Raw genomic sequence first — 19,897 nt, forward strand, 5'->3', positions numbered from 1 at the left:
CGAGGCGGAGATACTTGGTATAGCAACCCTGACAAACTAAGTCAGGGAGCAGTTCCCTCTACTTGGGGGAACTGGGAGGGCCTCCTGGAAAAGGACATTCGAGCTGTGTCTGGAAGAAAGGAAAGGGGTTTAAGAGGAGTAAAAGGAGGGACAGGGGCATTCCAGACCAAGGAGCCAGCAGAAGCAAAGACATGGAAGCTAGAAAGAGCTGGTGTTGAAGAAATAGTGAGGTGCCTGGCAGTGGTGGTAGCCAGGAGATGTGGAAAGGTGGAATGGCTGGGGAGGCCAGACAGGCCAGTTGCCCAGGGCCTAGCTGGGGAGAGAAGCTCACTCGGGCTTCCCACATTTCGGCCCCTGCTCCGAGATGGTGGGCTCATCTTCCCAGAGGCAGTGGCACTGAGCTGAGAATGAGCAGATGGGACTGGAAGAAAGAGGATTCCACGTGGGGGAACAGCATATGTAAAGGACCATGGCGTGGCTGCCGGAAAAGGATGAGGGGAAAGAGAGTGGAGGTTAGGGCTGGACACAGCCTGAATCAGCAGGCCGCAGAGAGAAGGCTGAATTTTATTTGAAATACAATGGGCAGTCCGTGAGAGGTTCTGAGCAAAACAGAGACACAAACTGATTTATGTCCTAAAAAAAAAAATCCATCTAGTGGAGTGGAGAGACGGCCAGGGAGTAAAAGCAGGGCCAGCAGAGGCTGTCCCTGGACCGGGAAGGTGGCTGCATCAGGCCACAGGGAGGGGAAGGTGACAAGGAAGGGCTCCCAACCCGATGGGTTAAGGAGGTAGAAATGGTAGAATGTGAGACCATCAGATGTGATGGTGGAAGGGGTTGAGAAGTCAAGGTGACCTTCTTGTGCTCAAGCATCCCACCTGGTCATTCATGATTAGTTATTTTGGCTCCCTGAGACCCATGTGCAGAGGTGGGCTCTGGCCCCCTTCACCTCCCTCCAGCTAGAACAACACTCCAAGGGAGCAGCTAAGAGCAGGAGGGGAGCCAGCCCTTGACGTCCCTGGCTGTAGGACCTTGGGCAGGCTCCTTTACCGCCCAGGTGTCTTCCTGGTCACAGATAAAACCAAGACTCTCTTTCTGATTTTATAAGTGAGGGTTAAATGAAAATACGTCTCTGAAAGCAGCTACCGAATCCCTGGCATCCAGTGGCCACTCACAGAGGAGTGAGGATAACTAATAGGTGTTTTGTTATGGGTCAAGCGCACTGAGGACATCAAGACCCAAAAATATCCCCGCTGAGTTCTTACAGAGGGGTTGGGTATATCCCCTACTTTCCAAAGAACCTCCCTCGATCATCTCATTTTAACCTCCTAACAGAGGTGTAGGGCAAAAGCTAGTTGAACCCATTTTATAGCTGCAGAGGTTTGAGAGGGTCCACGACCAGCTCAACGGCACCGGCTTTCTGGAAGGGAAAGGGTTTGCCTTCCAACAAGGGTCTTGCGTTCTCTCCAAGATCTCCCCTCCCCCGCCATGAAGGACACCCAGCAGTGGGGTGCTCACACAGACCACGGGTGCCACCGGAGTGGGGGAGTGAAGGACGCCGGTGCTAGACACACTGTCCAGGGTGCAGACGGAGGACTCGGGTGTGTCCAATCAAGGAAGACTCACCCAGCATGATAGCATCCACAGCTCCCCCGGGACAGAACTCGATCATGATCTACGGAAGATACAAGGCATAGTTAACAATGAGTGGGGTGTCCACGAGGTGGGAGACCTGCGGGGTCCCCTCCAACTAAGGTGGTGCCCCCCAGTCCTGATGCCCCCTGCTGCGCCATCTCGCGGCCTCTCCCTCCTCTTGCCTCAGGGGGTCTGTCCTTTCGGGCCCCATCCCCCACCCCCACCCCGCAATCTGGCCCCAACCCTCACAAGAGCCTCTAACACCCAGATGAGTTGTGTGGGTGCACCCTTTTGCAGCAAAAGAAAATCCAGGTTGCCATGGAAACCCAATGCTGCAGAGAGCAGCCTTTTAGCCAGAGCCCTGTCCTGTCCCCGGGCTGCCGCACTCTGCACCGCCTGCCAGCTGCCCTCGTTTCCTCCGCTCCCCAGCCAAGAGCCTCAGAGGACACCTCTCCTGGCCCCACAAGCCCGCTAAGGCCTCGTGGATCCCAGCACTCATCTCTTGCCATGCTCCACCTTCCGGAGCCTGGGCCCCTCGCTGGGTGAGAACCTCAGAACCTCAGGGCCTTCAAACTCAGCTCACCTAACGTCCTCAGTTGACAGATGGAGAAACTGAGCCCCAGAGAAGAGCTGTGAATGACCAAAGCCACACAGATCATACAGTGGCAGGTCCTGGTACAGAGGGCAGGTTTCCTCCCTCCTGGGTCATTTGGGCATTCATTCATTCATTCATTCATTCATTCAACCTGCACCTACTCTACACTCAGTAGGTAGCATGCCCTGGGAGAACAACCATACCTGGCCCCTCAAGGGGCTCCAAGGCAAGCCCAGGAGATGGAGAAGGACACCATTATGGCACAAATGCCGTGGGTGCCGACACAGGGCCCTCCTTCCCTGGTTTAACTTCACTTCACTCCTCCTGGCCCACTCTGGGCTCTTATCTATGTGCACAAATGCTTTCTGTTTTTTTCTTAGAGTAGGCTCCAGCTGGGTGGGGAAGGAGGAAAGTCTCCCAAACTTCAAGGCACACTCCCAGAATCCCCTCCCAGCCTCCTGCTCCTGGTCCATGTGTGCTGTAAGGTCCCTCCAGTAAAACTCAGCAGAGGCCCAGACGCTGCCTGGGGGCATTCAAGAATACACCTTACCCCACTAAGCAGGAAAGAAAACCTCAGCCACCTCAGCCCTCCCAGGGGCTTCCTGGTGATGTAAATGTGAAGATGCGGGTAGACGCATGACTTTTTTTTTTTTAATTTATTTTATTTATTAAATGTACCAACATACAAACACAAACATTCTTACTATATGATTATTCCATTCTATGTGTATAATCAGCAATTCACAATATCATCACATAGTTGTATATTCATCATCGTGATCATTTCTTAGAACATTTGCATCAATTCAGAAAAGAAATAAAAAGAAAACAGAAAAAAATTCATACATACCATACCCCTTACTCCTCCCTTTCATTGCTCACTAGCATTTCAATCTACTAAATTTATTATTTTAATATTTGTTCCCCTATTATTTATTTATTTTTTAATCCATATGTTTTACTCATCTGTCCATAAGGTAGATAAAAAAAAGTATCAGACACAAGGTTTTCACACAGTCACATTGCGAAAGCTGTATCATTATACGATTGTCTTCAAGAAACATGGCTACTGGAACACAGCTCTACATTTTCAGGCAGTTCCTTCCAGCCTCTCTGTTACACCTTAACTAAAAAGGTGATATCTATATAATGTGTAAGAATAATCTCTAGGATAACCTTTTGACTCTGCAATCTCTCAGCCGCTGACACTTTACTTTGTCTCATTCTTCTCTTCCCCCTTTCTGTTGAGAAGGTTTTCTCAATCCCTTGGTGCTGAGTCCTAGCTCATTCTAGGATTTCTGTCCCATGTTGCCAGGAAGGTCCACACCCCTGGGAGTCATGTCCCACGTGGAGAGGGGGAGGGCAGTACGTTTGCTTGTCGTGTTGGCTGAGAGAGAGAGGCCACATCTGAGCAACAAAAGAGGTTCTCTTGGGGGGTGACTCTTAGGCCTAATTTTTTTTTCAATCTACTAAATTTATTTTAACATTTGTTCCTATTATTTATTTACTTTTAATCCATATGTTTTGCTTTCTGTCCATAAGGTAGATAAAAGGAGCATCAGACACAAGGTTTTCACAATCACACAGTCACATTGTGAAAGCTAAGTCATTATACAAGCATCTTCAAGAAACACGGCTGCTGGAACACAGCTCTGCATTTTCAGGCAGTTCCCTTCAGCCTCTCTGTTACTCCTTAACTAAAAAACTGTTATCTATCTAATGAGACTTTTGAAGGCAGCCATTCCCAGCTCACCACCTCACTAAGGCTCTGCGGCCTTGAATGAGTCACTTCAACTGTCTGAGCAGTTTCCGCTGCTGCAAAATAAGGCTGAGCTGCCGATTTTTTTGAAGGGCTGGGGTCCTAGCGCTGGGCTATGTTTCGGGGACAAGCTAACGCTTGGATGCAAGAAGGCACCACAAATCAAACGGGGGCTTGAAGCCAGGCCAGGAACACTCGAGGTCCTAGGGACGCCAAGGTTGAAGGCCACATACAGTGGAAGGTGGAGGACCACGGGAAAGAGCTGTGCAAGAGGTGTCCTCCAGCTCGCATGTGGGAGCCCACCCTGGGAGGGAAGGATAGGCCTCTGAGGCTTCTCCAGGCTCTCCAGCCCTGCCTGGCAATCAGAGCAGGAGGCCTGACCCCAGCTTCCCCAAGACTTCTCTCTAACAACACAACGGCCTATTATCCTCCAGTAAGTCATGAGAGACAGTTAATATCTTGCCAATCCAGAACACTGAGGAAGAGGCTCTTCGTCCTTTCATTCAATCACTCATTCATTCACTCACTTTTTTCACCAACTGCTAACCAGCTAGGCTTTGTTCCCAAGGGTTAAGGGAGGAAAAGGAAGTGACAACATAGGCACTTGATTTCTCGAAGCACAGCAGAGTTTCGGCCTCTTAGTAACTCTCAGCTCCACAAAAGAGGACAGACAGAATCCCAAAGCCTATTAAATGCTAGAAAAAAACCCTAGCCACAAGAGGCAATGGTAGAAAAGAAGTAACGTGTCCTTCCTGCCAGGCTGCTTGCTGAGTGAGCTGTCAGGTGAGGCCAACACACACCCATGCCTCAAAGGAACAGGCCCTACACCTGGTGGGCCCAGTCCATAGGCGCTGCTACTATGATTCCTATCTCAAGCTCTGTGGTTGAAATTTTTGTTTTTGTTTTGTTCTTTGAGACTCCCTGAAAGCACCTGTGCTGGTTTGAAATGATGTATGTACCCTAGAAAAGCCATGTTTTAATCCTAATCCCATTTTGTAAAGGCAGCTGTTTCTTCTAATCCCTATTCAGTATTGTATGTTTGAAACTGTAATCAGATCATCTCCCTGCAGATGTGATTTAATCAACAGTGATTGTTAAACTGGATTAGGTGGAGGCGTGTCTCTACCCATTTGGGTGGGTCTTGATTAGTTTCTGGAGTCCTATAAAAGAGGAAACATTTTGGAGAATGAAAGAGATTCGAAGACAGTACAGAATGCTGCAGCAGCACCATGAAGCAAAGAGTCCACAGCCAGTGACCTTTGGAGATGAAGAAGGAAAATGCCTCCTGGGGAACTGCATGAAACAGGAAACCAGGAGAGAAAGCTAGCAGATGACGCTGTATTCACCATGTGCCCTTCCAGATGAGAGAGGCACCCTGACTGTGTTCACCATGTGCCTTCTCACTTGAGAGAGAAGCCCTGAACTTCATCGGCCTTCTTGAACCACAGTATCTTTCCCTGGATGCCTTAGATTGGACATTTCTATAGACTTGTTCTAACTGGGACATTTTCTCGGCCTTAGAACTGTAAATGAGCAACTTACTAAATTCCCTTTTTTAAAAGCCATTCTGTTCCTGGTATATTGCATTCCAGCAGCTAGCAAGCTAGAACAGCACTCTTCCTTCTCCCACTCAGAAAAATGTAAATACAAAGAAACGTTTCCATTGACTCTTGCACGTGCAAGTCCCATCACCAAAAGCAGGTGAGACACCGCTGCTTAGCTTTTCCACCACTCACCATCAGTGTAGCCATGGGCACTGACTTATGCTCTCTGTAAAATGAGATAATACCACATACTTCCTAAAATTACTGTAAGGATTGGATAAATGGCATTCGTGTTTATAGAACAACAGGCCTAGGCCTGATGTATAATGACTACTCAACAGATGTAGACACCTTCCTCTTCTCTAATGGAGTGTATGGGGAAAGGAAAAGGTGGTAGATATTGGGTTCCAGTCCTGGCTCTGCCACTTCATTGGCTCTATGACCATGAGTAAGCTACATAATCTCCCTGAGCCTCCTTGCCCTCATCTGTAAAATGGCACTCACAATCTCCACCTCCGATGTTGGTCAAGATAGCAAATGAGGTTCCCAGTATGAAAGCAGCCAGTAGTCACACCGACTGACAAGCATTTGTTGAATCCCTATCAAATGAAATCACCAGAAAGCTCAGGCTTAGATGGTGTTGTTATTTAAGTTTCCTAAAAAATATATTTCTTCCCGGAACTACAGTTTATCAACATGACCTCAGCTGTTATCAAGAGTTAGCATGAGATGTGGCCAGTCTAGGCGGTGCCTGTGTCTTTCAGTAACACTGTCCCTTACACAACACCCCTTACACAAGGACCGTGACACATCCTTCCAGGGGTCAGTACCAGGAAAGTTCATGCATTCTGAAAATATGGTTGACTTCCCCTTCTGCAGTTCAAGACCCCTTATGGCCCCTTGTACTTTGCTTTTATTACTTTTCTTTTTTTTTGTCTTGGTTACTAGGAAGCTCTGAATTAAGTAACCTTCCATGGCCTTGACTTTATTCTCAAGCCCAAGCTGTCCCTTCCATTACATGGTTCTTACAGGGGTTCATACACAGGTCTCAAGCTTTCACCTTCAGCTTGTCAGTGGGAAGGTTTCAGAGGGATTGGATTATAAACTTCTCAGGACTTTTACAGAAAAACATGGGGTGTAAGTAATAAAATAATAAATCTCATGCCTTAGAAAGTTACTAGAAAGGAGAATGGAAGCACATATGTCAATATGTGTATTTTCCATATTCGATTTGAAGACTTTGGGTTATAAACCATCTTTATTGGCCGGAGCTGCTATGACAAATACTTCACAATGGGTTGGGTTAAACAAGCATTTACTGTCTCAGGCTTTGCAGGCTGGAAATCAGCATGCAGACGGCAGCAAGGCCACCTTTCTCCCAGGGTGAGAAACATTCTGGTGATATCTGTCGTCTGTCCTGCGGCTGGGTCTCTCTTCTCTTGGGCTTCTTCTGATTTCGGGCTTCCACTGACTGGCCGCATCCACAGTTTCCCCTTTTTATAAGGCCTAGTCAGATGGATCAAGACCCATCCTCAATTTGGCCCCACCTTCACCAATATTATTAACCTCTTCAAAAGGTCCTATTTATGAATGGATTCATAGCCTCAGGAATGGATTAGGGTCTGAACATGTCTTTTGTGGGGGACATAATTCAATACCCAATATAATCTTTTAGAAATAAACGTGTTTTTTTTTTTCCCTTGAAATATCTGGTCTAAAATAACTCATGGCTGTACATGCATTATCTGTGACTTCCTCTGATGAAGGCCTTAGCATGCTGTCCCCACAGCTTCCTGGGGTAAAGGGCAGCTCCTCGGGATGGAAGGCTCTTGGGTGCAAAGCTGAAGCCTCTGAGACCTTGTCAACCCCCGAATCTGATGGCTCTGAGTGCCCAGCACTAAATTTTTGAACCTTCTAGCAACCTGCCCATCATGCTTCCTCACGAGGCTAGCAAGCATCTTCGGTCTTGCAGGTAGCTCAGGGTTTTCCCAGTTCTTAGAGAAGCAAGGTGTGATCTGCTTAATCTATCAATAGGTATCAACTGAAGGTCTACCATGGACTCCATGCAGATATCAACTGAGGGTCCACTGCAGGCCTCACATGGCTAAGCCCAGTAGGGGGGCACAAAAGTAGAATCCGGTCAACAAACGCCATCTGAATTCCTAGTCTGTGCCAAACCTGAGGACTTGGGACCCAGGATGTATCAGACAAGTCCCTGCCCCAAGTGTGCCAGGGAAGGCAAATGCAGAAAAGAGTGGGATGGGCACAGCTTGAACTATGTTCCCCCAAAGCTTGTGGACTCAGTGATTCGTCTGGGCTATCCCAGAGGGCTTCCCAGAGGAGATGACATGATCTAGGTGCGTCTTTGAAGGACAAGTTTGCCAGGTGGAGAAGTGCAAGGGTAGTCCAGGCAGAACAAAGCAAATATGAAGGCAGGGAGGCAGGGAAGAGTGTGGATGGGGAAGAAATGCAGAGTGTTCCAGTAGGTTCAGAAAGGTGAGGATCAGATCAGGCTGGAAAGGTGACATGGGACTAGAATCCTTTTAATCTCCAGTATCTTAAAGCACTTAGGAGTAAAAATCTAAAACGGTAGAATTGTAACCCAAGCCAAACTCTGAAATCTGTTCTACAACTAATTGTTGCGACGTCCTTTGAACTGTATTACTTTTTGGTATATATGTTAATTTTTCACAAAAAAGAAAAAAAAAGTTTATTGTGATAAATGCATAGCTATATGATGATACTGTGAACTATGGATTGTGCGCTTTGAATGACTGTGTGGCATGTGAATATATAATATAGATCAATAAAAAAATAAATAATTTTTTAAAATGGGGCTAGAATTTGAGCATCTCAAAGTATGAGCCTTTTCTAGTTGACTGGACCCCAACCCCAGGTTCGGATTCAGTAGGTCTAGTGTGGCGCCTGACAATATGCTTTTCTAACAAGTGCCCAGATGCTGCTACTGGGGGTGCCCGGATCACACTCTGGTGCTGCTGCTGGTGCTAGAACCACTGCTCTACAGGGATTCGCAGAATAGCAAGAGGCCCACGGCACCATGTCTCTCCTCCTAATAAAAATGCAACGTGAGGGTGGGCCATGGTGGCTCAGTGGCAGAGTTCTTGCCTGCCATGCCAGAGACCTAGGTTCGATTCCTGGTGCCTGCCCATGCAAAAACAAAACAAAACAAACAAACAAAAATGCAATGTGAGACTTCAGTAGAGAAATCTTGGGACAAACTGGCAGAGTTAGCATCTCTTTTATGCTCCTCTCTACCCTGAGTTTCATTGTCAGTGTCCCTTTTTCCTCCGTTTTTAACCAATGAGGTAGGGGCTTTGGTAGACTGTGAGTTCATCCTGGTGAGCCTTTTACCAGGCGAGGTTTGAAGGGACTAGGTAGTCTAAAAGAAATTTTAGAGGTTTGTATCACTAAAGATGGTACAGAATCAGTTTCATGAGAATTTTCAAACAAACAAATAAATATAATCATTCAACTATCTTCCAATCTTTAAAAAAAGCTTTGAAGGCATCTTCTTTAAAAAAAGCTTTGAAGGTGCCTGAGTATGTGTCAAGGAGGCTCCTAGGGGCTAGTAAAGATAAGATGAGTAGATATGACACCCAAAGCACAGCAAACAAAAAGAAAAAAAATGATTAAATGGACTTCATCAACACTGAAAACTTTAGTGTGTCAAAGGACCCTATTAAGAAAGTGAAAAGACAACCCACATTACAGGAGAAAATATTTGCATATAATATATCTGATAAGGGACTAGTATCTAGACTATATAAAGAGCTCTTATAATGCAATGATAAAAGATAAAAAAGAAAACAATTTTTAAATGGGCAAAGGCTCTGAATAGCATGTTGCTGAGAAAGATAAATAGCCAATAAGGACATGAAAAGGTGTTCAATGTCATTATTCATTAGGAAAATCTAACCAAATCAAAACCATGAGATGCCACTTTACACCCACTAGGATGGGAAAAATAAAAAAGATGGACAACAAGTGTTGGGGAGAATGTGGAAAAACCGGAACCCTCATATACCACTGGCATGAAGGGAAAATGAGGCAGGCACTTGGCAAAACAGTCTGGCAGTTCCTCAAAATGTTAAAGTTAGAGCTACCATATGACCCAGCAATTCCACAGATATATATCCAAAAGAAGTAAAAACAGATGTCCACACAAAAGCTTGTACATAGCAGCACTATTTACAATAGCCCAAAGGTAGAAACACCCCAAAGCCCATCGACAGATGAACTGAACAAAATGCGGTATATGTATGCAATGGAATATTATTCAGCCATAAAAAGGAATGACATTCTGATATATGTAACAACATCGATGAACCTCGAAATCACTGTGTTAAGTAAAGAAGCCAGACACAAGAGACCACATACTGGATGACTCCATTTATGTGAAATGTCCAGAATATGCAAAGCCATAGAGATAGAAAGCAGATTAGTGGTGCTGGGGGCTAGTGGGTGTGGGGACAGGCACTGGTCCAATTGGAACACTCTGAGAAAGCCTCAGGGGACAGAAGCAGAGGCTCACAGAAACCTGGGCTTTTATAATGTGAGCCAACTTGTCTCCAGCTCAGAAGCTACTGAGAGCTTACCATGTGCCCAGCTCAGACCTAAAGCTCTTTATTCAGGGGCTGTTTGATTCTCACAACAGTCCTGGAAGGTAAATTCTCTTGTTATCCCTATTTTACAGATGAAGGTTGGCAAATTTCTTCTGTAAAAGAACAGATAGTAAATATTTTCAGCTTTGTGAACCACACACTCCGTCTTAAATTCCCAGCTCTGCCATCATAGCACAAAAGCATTCACGGACAATATGTGAATGAATGGGCATGACTGTGTTCCAATAAAATTTTATTTACAAATATATAGGTGGCAGCTTGCGAACCCTGTTTTAAATAAAAAAACTGAAGTTCAGAGAGATTCGCCTAACTTGCTGAGGGTCCCCAACAAATAAGTGAGGGCAGGATTTGAACCCAAGCACTGACTGGAGAGTTCACATTCAATCCTGTGCTCTTACTTCTTCTCTAGCCATCTGGAAGGTCTTACAAAGTGTAAGCCACCATTCCTACTGGCACCAGAACATCTTTAACATGAGCTTTCAATTCAACCTGTAAGGCAGGAATTGCTCCCCATTTGAGAGAAGAGGAAACTGAGGGTCAGAGAGGACCTACAGCTGTGCAGGCAGAGCTGGGCTCTGAATCCAGGTCTGGGTGTGCCACAAGACCAGTGTACCCTCTGTTAAGAAGGCAGGCTGCTTGTGCAATCTCCTGGTTTCCCTCATGACCTCGGCCCATACACACACTCCTACTGGATGGGGGACTGTTGGTACCCATTAGTTGCTGGATTTCTTCTGTGGCTAGAGGCCAAAGGAAACTGAAGAACTACCTCAATTCCCAAATCAGTTTAGGTGAAGCAGCTGTCATGATGCAAATAAGAGTCAGGGCTTTACATTGGCCTCTGCCACCTGCTCTGTGATCCTGGGAAGTAACACCAGATCTTGGGGACTCTGTTTCTTCATCCATCTATTCATTCATCCATCCATCCATCCATTCACTCATCGTAGCAAGAATGTATGGACACCTAACATGAATCAAGTACTCTATTTTAGCCACTTGGAATAGAGCCATGAAAAAGCAGTTCCTGTACGCTGGAGCTGGCAATTATGGGGCTAAACTACTAGTCCCATGTGGCAGGAGGCCTGATGATTCACCGAGACGGCACACAGTGCACCCCAGCTCCAGCCCCAACCCAGCCTCTGCTCCACACAGGCTTGATTCAAGAAGTAGTTCTCTTCCTGATCACCCCAGTTTTCTCAGCCCTCCCTCCTCAGAGGCTCAGGGATGAGCATTATTTTGAGACTGGTTATTATATAAACTTTTGAGCTATGCAAATTCATATAAATGGAATCATCCAATATGTGGTTGTGCTGGCTTGAAACTATGTACCCTAGAAAAGCCATGTTCTTTTAATCCAATCTTATGAGGGCAGACCTATAGTTGGGTGAGACTGTTTGTTTAGATTGTTTCCGTGGAGATGCGACCCTGCCTATTTAAGGTGGGTCTTAAGCTGCTTGCTGGAGTCTTTAAGAGGGACACATTTTGGAGAAACCACAGACTGTTAGAGAGAGACATGCCACCGAAAAGCTAGGAGGGGACCCACAGAGGCTTGGAGACAGAAAATGCCCTAGGAGATGCTAAGCTGAAATGAAATCCAGAGCTTTTTCTTGGAGAAGCTGAGAGGATCCTGGAATCAGAAGCTGAAAGCAACGAACCAGGAGCAAGGACCAGGAGACACCAGCCATGTGCCTTCCCAGCTGACAGAGGTGTTCCAGATGCTGGCAGCCTTTCTTCAGAGTCCAGGTATCATCTTGTTGAGGCCTTAATTCAGACATTTTCATGGCCTCAGAACTGTGAATTTGTAACCTAATCAACCCCTTTGTAAAAAAGCCAATCCATTTCTGGCATATAGCATTCTGGCAGCTTTAGCAAAGCGAAACAATGGTCTTTTGTGTCTGGCTTCTTTCTCTTAGCTTACTATTTCCGAGGTCCATTCATGTGGTCACATATATCAGAACATCATTCATAAAATTTTATGGTTGAATAACATTTCCTTGTATGCATAGAACACATTTTGTTCATCCAGTCATCTATTGATGGACATTTGGATTGTTTCTAGCTTTAGGCTACTGTGATACTGCTTAGGAAGTGAAAGAGCCCAAATTTAAAATCTCCCTTCATGATTGAGCACTGATACCAGGGTGCTGCGGGGCCAGGCTCATTTCTGCTTTTTAAAGTAATACACAGGAAGAAAATCTATTTTGTACAGATGTTTCACTTACTGGTCTCACTCCACGTCCTCAACCTCCCCACAATGTTGGCAATTGGTAGGTATAGCCAGATAAGTTAACCAGGGTGAGCCTCAGTTTCCACATCCATGACAGCTAACATGGATTAGAGTTTACTACATGCCAGCCCCTTTGCCTATCACTTTGCATGGATTATTTGAAAAGTGCTCTGTGAGGTCAGTACCCTAAAAAATTCTTCCATGTCCTGGGAGTTATTGGATAATAGGATAATATATGCCAGGCAGGTCATAGTATCTTACCTGGAGTCTGGTAAATAAATCCTCAATAAATGTTACCAGTTGTTATCAGCATTAGGTGATATGTTCATTCCCATTTTATATATGGGGAAATTGAGGCTCAGAGAGATTAAGGACTTGAATTGGGATCTCTCTGGGTGCTAAGTCTGAGCTCTGTTCTCTCCCTGATGGAAGAGACCTAGATGAAAATCCCCCTCGCCGCCCCCTTCCTCATGCCTCAAGGAGGAAGCAGCAGAAATCTCGAGACAGAGTCCCAGGGTGAGTGGGAGAAAGGGCCCCTCTATCTCCTTATTCAAGCCCTCTATGGGTCCCAGTTGTCAGCACACAAATACCAAGTGAGCTTGCTCACCCTGAGATAGGGAGCTGGGAGGCCTCAGCCCACCTGAGAGCTGGGCTGCGACCACCACAGGGTTTAGGCATTATAAGCTATTTTTGTTTTGCTTTGCTTTGGTTTTTTGTTTTGTTTGTTTGCTTATTTGTTTGTTTGGAAAGTGCACGGGCCGGGAATTGAACCCGGGTCTCCTGCGTGGCAGGTGAGAATTATACTACTGCAGGCCCACACTATCAGCTTTTATAGCCCACAGGCTGCAGGGTCATGGAGAAGAACAGGTCGGCACTGCCACATCCCTGGTCACCGTGAAGAAACAAGCGAGGCACGTTCACACCAGAAAGGAGCAGGGTTGGAGGTAAGGCATCACCACCACCCTCTCATCACCTAAAGCTCTGGACCAGGGGTGCTCTCACCTCCCTGGCCTTCCCACAACTGGGCATGTCACATCTCCGTGGAGATGACCTGATCAAGTTTCCAACCTAGAGTACTGAATCCACAGGATGGGTCAGGCGTAAAACATGGCTTTTCTAGGGTACATAAACCTTTCAAACTGGCACAATAATATACATATTTATGGTCATTATTATTCTCAATAAACTGATTCCTTTATCATTAAAAAAAAAAGAGATAAGCCACAAACAGGAGGTCTAGACAAAGCTCAGATCCACCACTGTCTTCCTTTGGGGTGGGCCTAACCCTTTTTCCGCCTTGCTTTTAGCATGTCATTTCCAGCATTGATATTTTAAGATCAGGGCAAGTGAAGTCACTTTATCATTGAATAAGCAGTTTATATCAGTGAAAGTCCATTCCCATCACCCATGATCCAGAGCCCGCCATACACAATAAGTGTTGAATGAATGAATGAACAAGCAAAAAAATGAATGACTCTGAATGAAACATTTCGGGGGCCTTAGGGTACCCAGAAATGAGGACAAAATAGCCCAAAGTGACAGCTGGATTCTAAAATCAAAACCTAGACAAACCCAAGCCAGTCTCCTTTTTATGCAAAACGAGACAATAGAGATGCTGCTGCCATCACTGAGCACCTACTGCATATCTGGCCCTGTACTTAGTGTTCTACAAGCATCTCTTCACTTAGTCCTGTGAGCAACCCTAGGAGGCAGATACAATATTTATCCCTTTCTTACAGATGGGGAAACTGAGGTTTGGTGGGGAAGTGGCTTGCCCAAAGCCAATGGCTTTGGACAAAGCCCTGGCAGAACCAGGGTTCAAACCTAGGTCCATCTGACGTCAAGAAACAAAACTAGTGGGCTATGTGGCCATGTGCCAGTCCCTTTCCCTCCTGGGCCTGTTTCTTCCTGTGGAAGGAGGAGTCAGTTCTGCCTTCAGCCCCCAGACCTCCCTGCACTGAGATGCCCTGTCTCCAGGGCCCGGGCTGGAGACCCCTCCCAACAGCCTGCCCCAAACACATTCAGTACAGAAGACAGAAGTTTCCGGTCACTCATCAAGGCCTGTAGAAGGAAGCCCATGGACGCAGCCACCTAAACCCACAAAAGTCAACACAAAAACGTCCCCAGCTTATCAGCAGCCTGTCCCTGTAGGTGGAATCCCAGGACCTCTCCACCTCAGAGCTCCAGGCCAAACAATAGGGTTATTGAGTGGGGCAGTCCCACACCCACCAGGCCTCCCAGAAACACTGGACCTTGTTCCTCCACCCCCAGCCCCACCCACCACGTTCACAGAAACCTTGGGGAAGGAATTCTGGCATCTCCTTGAGAGTCCTAAGGTTGCTAAGGGAGCGGGGCAGAGAGGATGACCTCAGGGCTCCTAAGTAGGAGGGGGAGGGTGATCTTGGAGTCCCCGAGTGGGGGGAGGGCAAGGAGAATGACCTTGGGACTCCTAAATAGGGAGGGGAGCACAGAGGATGATCTTGGGCTCCCTTAATGGGAGGTAAGGTAACCCCAGAGTCCCTAAGTTGGTAGGGGGGCAGTGAAGGAGGATGATGTTGGGATCCCTAAGTGTATATGTGGGGGGGAAGAGGATGACCTTGGGGTCTCTAAGGGCATGAGGGGGAGGATAACCTCAGGGTCCCTAAGGGGGTGTGGGCAGTTCTGCCAAGGCAAAAAGGTTAGAACTATGAATAAAGTGAGCCCCTGCTAAGTCTGTCTAGAACATTCTACAGTCCCTTCATCACAATCGCCAGAGTGGGGTCCACTTAGCCCCCCATTTCACAGATGAGGAGACTGAGGTGGCTCCCGATCACATGCGCCTACCAAGTCACACGGTATCTGGGAACTGTAACTGAGGTGATTAAAATGAAGGAAGGCCTAACCGTTTGGGGTACCATCTAGCCCAGAGGTCTGGAGTACTGGCTTCAGGGTCAAAGTTCCCTGAACCTGAGTCTAGATACTGCCACTGGGTGACTGTGGGCCATGCACTTAATCTCTTTGAGCTCCACTTCCTTGTCTGTAAAATGGGGAAAACATTTTCTACCCTGGTGGGAGTCTTGGGAGATTAAATGAGTTGACATGTGTAAAAACAACATGCATGGCACCTGGCACCTAGTAAGAATTGACAAATATTAGTCACTGTCATCATCATCATCATCATCTTCTTCACCATCATCATCATCATCACCATCATCTTCACCATCTTCACCATCATCATCATCACCATCATCTTCACCATCATCATCACCATCATCACCATCACCACTGTCTTCACCATCATCACCATCGTCTTCACCATCGTCATCATCACCGTCTTTACAATCATCATTGTCTTCACCATCATCATCATCACCATCATCTTCACCATCATCACCATCATCTTCACCATCATCATCATCACCACCATCATCATCACCACCATCATCACCATCATCTTCACCATCATCATCACCATTGTCATCATCATCATGATCACCATCATCTTCACCATCATCATCATCATCATCACCATTGTCTTCACCATCATCATCATCATCACCATCATTACCTTCACCATCATCATCACCATCATCACCATTGTCTTCACCATCATCATCACCATCATCTTCACCATCATCATAATCACCATTGTCTTCACCATCATCATCATCATCACTATCATCTTCACCATCATCATCACCATTGTCTTCACCATCATCATTACCACCATCTTCACCATCAGCACTGTCTTCACCATCATCATTACCACCATCCTCACCATCAGCACTGTCTTCACCATCATCTTCACCATCATCATCTTCACCATCATTATAATCACCATTGTCTTCACCATCATCATCATCATCACCATCATCTTCACCATCATCATTACCACCATCCTCACCATCAGCACTGTCTTCACCATCATCATCATCACCATCATCTTCACTATCATCATCATCACCATCATCTTCACCATCATCATCACCATTGTCTTCACCATCATCATCACCATCTTCACCATCATCACTGTCTTCATCATCATCATTACCATCATCTTCACCATCATCACCATCATCTTCACCATCATCACCATTGTCTTCACCATCATCTTCATCATCACCGTCTTCACCATCATCATCACCATCATCTTCACCATCATCATCATCACCATGTCTTTACCATCATCACTGTCTTCACCATCATCACCATCTTCACCATCATCACCATCATCATTATCATCACCACCATCTTCACCATCATCATCATCACCATCATCTTCACCATCATCACCATCTTCACCATCATCATCATCACCATCATCTTCACCATCATCATCATTACCATCATTACCTTCACCATCATCATCATCACCATCACCATTGTCTTCACCATCATCATCATCACCATCATCACCATTGTCTTCACCATCACCATCATCTTCACCATCACCATCATCTTCACCATCATCATCATCTTCATCATCATCATCACCATCGTCTTCACCATCATCATCATCGTCTTCACCATCATCATCATCACCATCATCTTCACCATCATCACCATTGTCTTCACGAGCATCATCATCACCACCGTCTTCACCATCATCATCATCACCATCGTCTTCACCATCATCACTACACACTGCCTTCCAGGAAAGACCAAGGTTGGGAACAGGTCTGGGCATACTCTGGTCAGATGCAAACTGGACTTTCAGCCCCAGCGAAGAACCAAAGGCAGGTCTGGGCCATACAGACATTTTGTACCATTTTGGCCATCTCTCCATCCACCATTCCCTAAAGCCAGCTCTGCCAGGCCTGGTGCCAGACACAGAGATGAATGAGTTGGGGCGATGTCTCTGTCCTGGGGAAAGGAACCCTAGAGGAGGGGGGCAGGAGATTCTATCCCCAAAGCAGGATTCCAGGCAAAACCCCAGCTCAGCCCAGTCTGCCACCCTCAGTTTCACTGCCTACCTGCTCCTGGACAGGGACCACCACAGAGTCAGGGGACAGGTCTCCCACACCCAGGGAAGGAGCTGGATGCAGCCCCTGGCCACATGCTCCTCACCACCAGGTACTGACACAGAATGTTCTGCTGGATGATGTACTCCTGAAGGAGAATGGGGTCACACAGACTATATGTCCTTTTAACTCTTCCCAATGGTGCCCATGGGCCTTGGACCCAGAGAGGAGCATTACAGAGCAGAGTAGAGCAGAGGAGTTTCTGCAGCCAGGCGGACATGGGTAGGAGCTGGGCTGGGAGGCCTGGGACAAGTCACTCTGCCTCTCTGACCCTTGGTCTTCATGCCTCTAAAACAGGGCTGATGACATCTCAGTCTTAAAGAGCTGTGAGGATTCAGGGAGGAAATCATGAAAGGCTACAGCACAGGCTGAGCACCAAAAAAGTTTCCAGCAGAGATTAGATACTCTTTATAATTTATTTTTTGGATTAGATAACAGAAGCATTTTATTATTATTATTATTTGTGGTAACACATACATAATATAAATATGTATTTACCAAATGTATACATTACATTTGGTAAAAACAACAAATGTAATGTAAAATTTTCCATTTTAATCATAGTTAAGTATATAATGTACTGACACTGATTAGTTTCCCAACATGGGGTTCCCATCATCACATCCATTACTAACCCTTTTTCATGACCCCAAAAGAAACTGTACACATTAAGCAATAACTCCCAGTACCTTCTAATTTATTTTCTGGCTCTATGAATTTGCTTATTCTAGGTGTTTCATATAATTGGAATCATAATATTTGTCCTTTTGTGTCTGGATTCTTTCATTTAGCATACTGCTTTCGAGGTCCATCCATGTTGCGGCATGTATTGGAGCTGAATAATATTCCACTGTACGTATAAACCACATGTAATTTTATCCATTCATCTGTTGATGAACATCTGGGTTGCTTCCAACTTTTGGCAATTGTGAATAATGTTGCTATGAATACTAGCGTACAAGTATGTTTGAGTCTAGGTTTTCAATTCCTTTGGGTTATACACCTAGGAGGGGGATAACTGAACCATATGACAATTCTAGGTGTAACTGTTTGGGGAAGACTAGCTGTTCTTATCACTTTGCTCATTCCTCCCTCTCATCTCCACCTCTGCACTAAACCAAGAAGCCTTGAGCTTCTTCACCTGCTTTTCCTCCCTGAGACTTGGGTGTCCCACTATGAAACAGGGATGGCAACGACACCCCTTAAAGGCCCAAGAAGCTCATGCAGAGCTTAAAGTGCTTCACAAAGTGCTATTTTGGAAACATGCATGTTTGCATCCCAATGACTAGGCCCAATCCAGAGGGAGAGCAGGGGTTGGGGGATGCCAGGGGGCTCCGGGAAAATCAGGACCCCTGAGCTGCCTGGGAGGGCTGCCACACACTGTCCAGCTGACCAAAGATCAGGAATTCAGGCGTTTAGAGATGTATGGCCCAGGACAAAATGAGTCATCTCAGGTTGTGAGACCTTCTTGAGATCAGCCCTTCCAAGCTCCTTGCGTTATGATTATGGTTCAGGAAGCAGAGGTCCAGAGAAGGGAAGGTGGCTGCCTAGGGTCACACAGCAAGTTGTCCCAGATCTGGGTAGAACCAGGTCTTCTGACTTTAGTGCTTCTGCCCAACAGAGCAATTTTCCAGATACACATAGCAGTGTTAGCTACTTCTGAGTGTCACATTCTCTTTGAAGTTTTGGCTTTTTATCTTTCCCCATCTCCTCCCAATGCATTCTGAATGAAGATCATTTCTCTGAGTTGTTTATTTCAGCATCTTTTCTTAGTCATGCATCTATAGGTTAACTTTAAACAGTCCTTTGCAATAGTAATTAAATCCATTAATTATCTTTTGGTGCTTTTTTGAAGGTAGTTATGCAATCTCTGCCAGTGCCCAGGGATTGACAGCTTGGCCCAAGATGACAAGCAGTGGAAACCCTGGCAGTTATGTGGCCTTGTGCCAGCACCACCAGGTCACATGTGGACAGAGGGCCCCTTCCACCATGTACTGCTCTGCAACCCTGGAACATGCATTTCCTATTTCCAAAATATTCACTTTCTGACAAGAAGCCACACTCTGCAGGCCTGAGGTCACTCCTTCATGGCGAGCACAGCCCCAGCCAACGTCTTCATCAGAATGTCTGCAAGAGCGTTCTCGGACTGGGCTGCCCCAAAGAGGGCCTTGGAGACCCTGAAAGGCCAGGTGTCTGCCCTTCCAGGGGTAAGCGCTCATCACCCTGCCTCCTTTCGCTTCCTCGGCACATCTACCGTGCACATATTTGATGCCAGGTCCTGTGCCGAGGGCCACAGCAACCAAAAGTAAAGGATACTCAAGAAGTTAAACACAGAATTGTCATATGACCCAGCAATATTCCTAGGTACACACCCAAAGGACCTGAAAACAGAGACTCAAAAAGATATTGTATTCCAATGCTCATAGTGGCATTATTCACCAAAGCTAAAAGGTAGAAACAACCCAAGTGTCCATCGACAGATAAATAGATAAACAGCATG

At 46.1% G+C, this 19,897-nt stretch overlaps 1 protein-coding gene across 2 annotated transcripts in view; it reads right to left on the reverse strand.

Annotated features, from left to right (window-relative positions):
• Positions 1–19,897, reverse strand: part of STK10 (serine/threonine kinase 10) — a 200,572-nt gene that overhangs the window by 79,679 nt on the left and 100,996 nt on the right. For both annotated transcript variants that reach the window (XM_077137647.1, XM_077137646.1), the window contains exon 3: positions 1,624–1,672. In XM_077137647.1, the coding sequence (XP_076993762.1) occupies positions 1,624–1,672 (49 nt within the window). The remainder of the gene's footprint in view (positions 1–1,623; positions 1,673–19,897) is intronic.

Source organism: Tamandua tetradactyla, chromosome 20 (genome assembly GCF_023851605.1).
Source record: "Tamandua tetradactyla isolate mTamTet1 chromosome 20, mTamTet1.pri, whole genome shotgun sequence".
In the NCBI taxonomy this organism is placed as follows: Eukaryota; Metazoa; Chordata; class Mammalia; order Pilosa; family Myrmecophagidae; genus Tamandua; species Tamandua tetradactyla.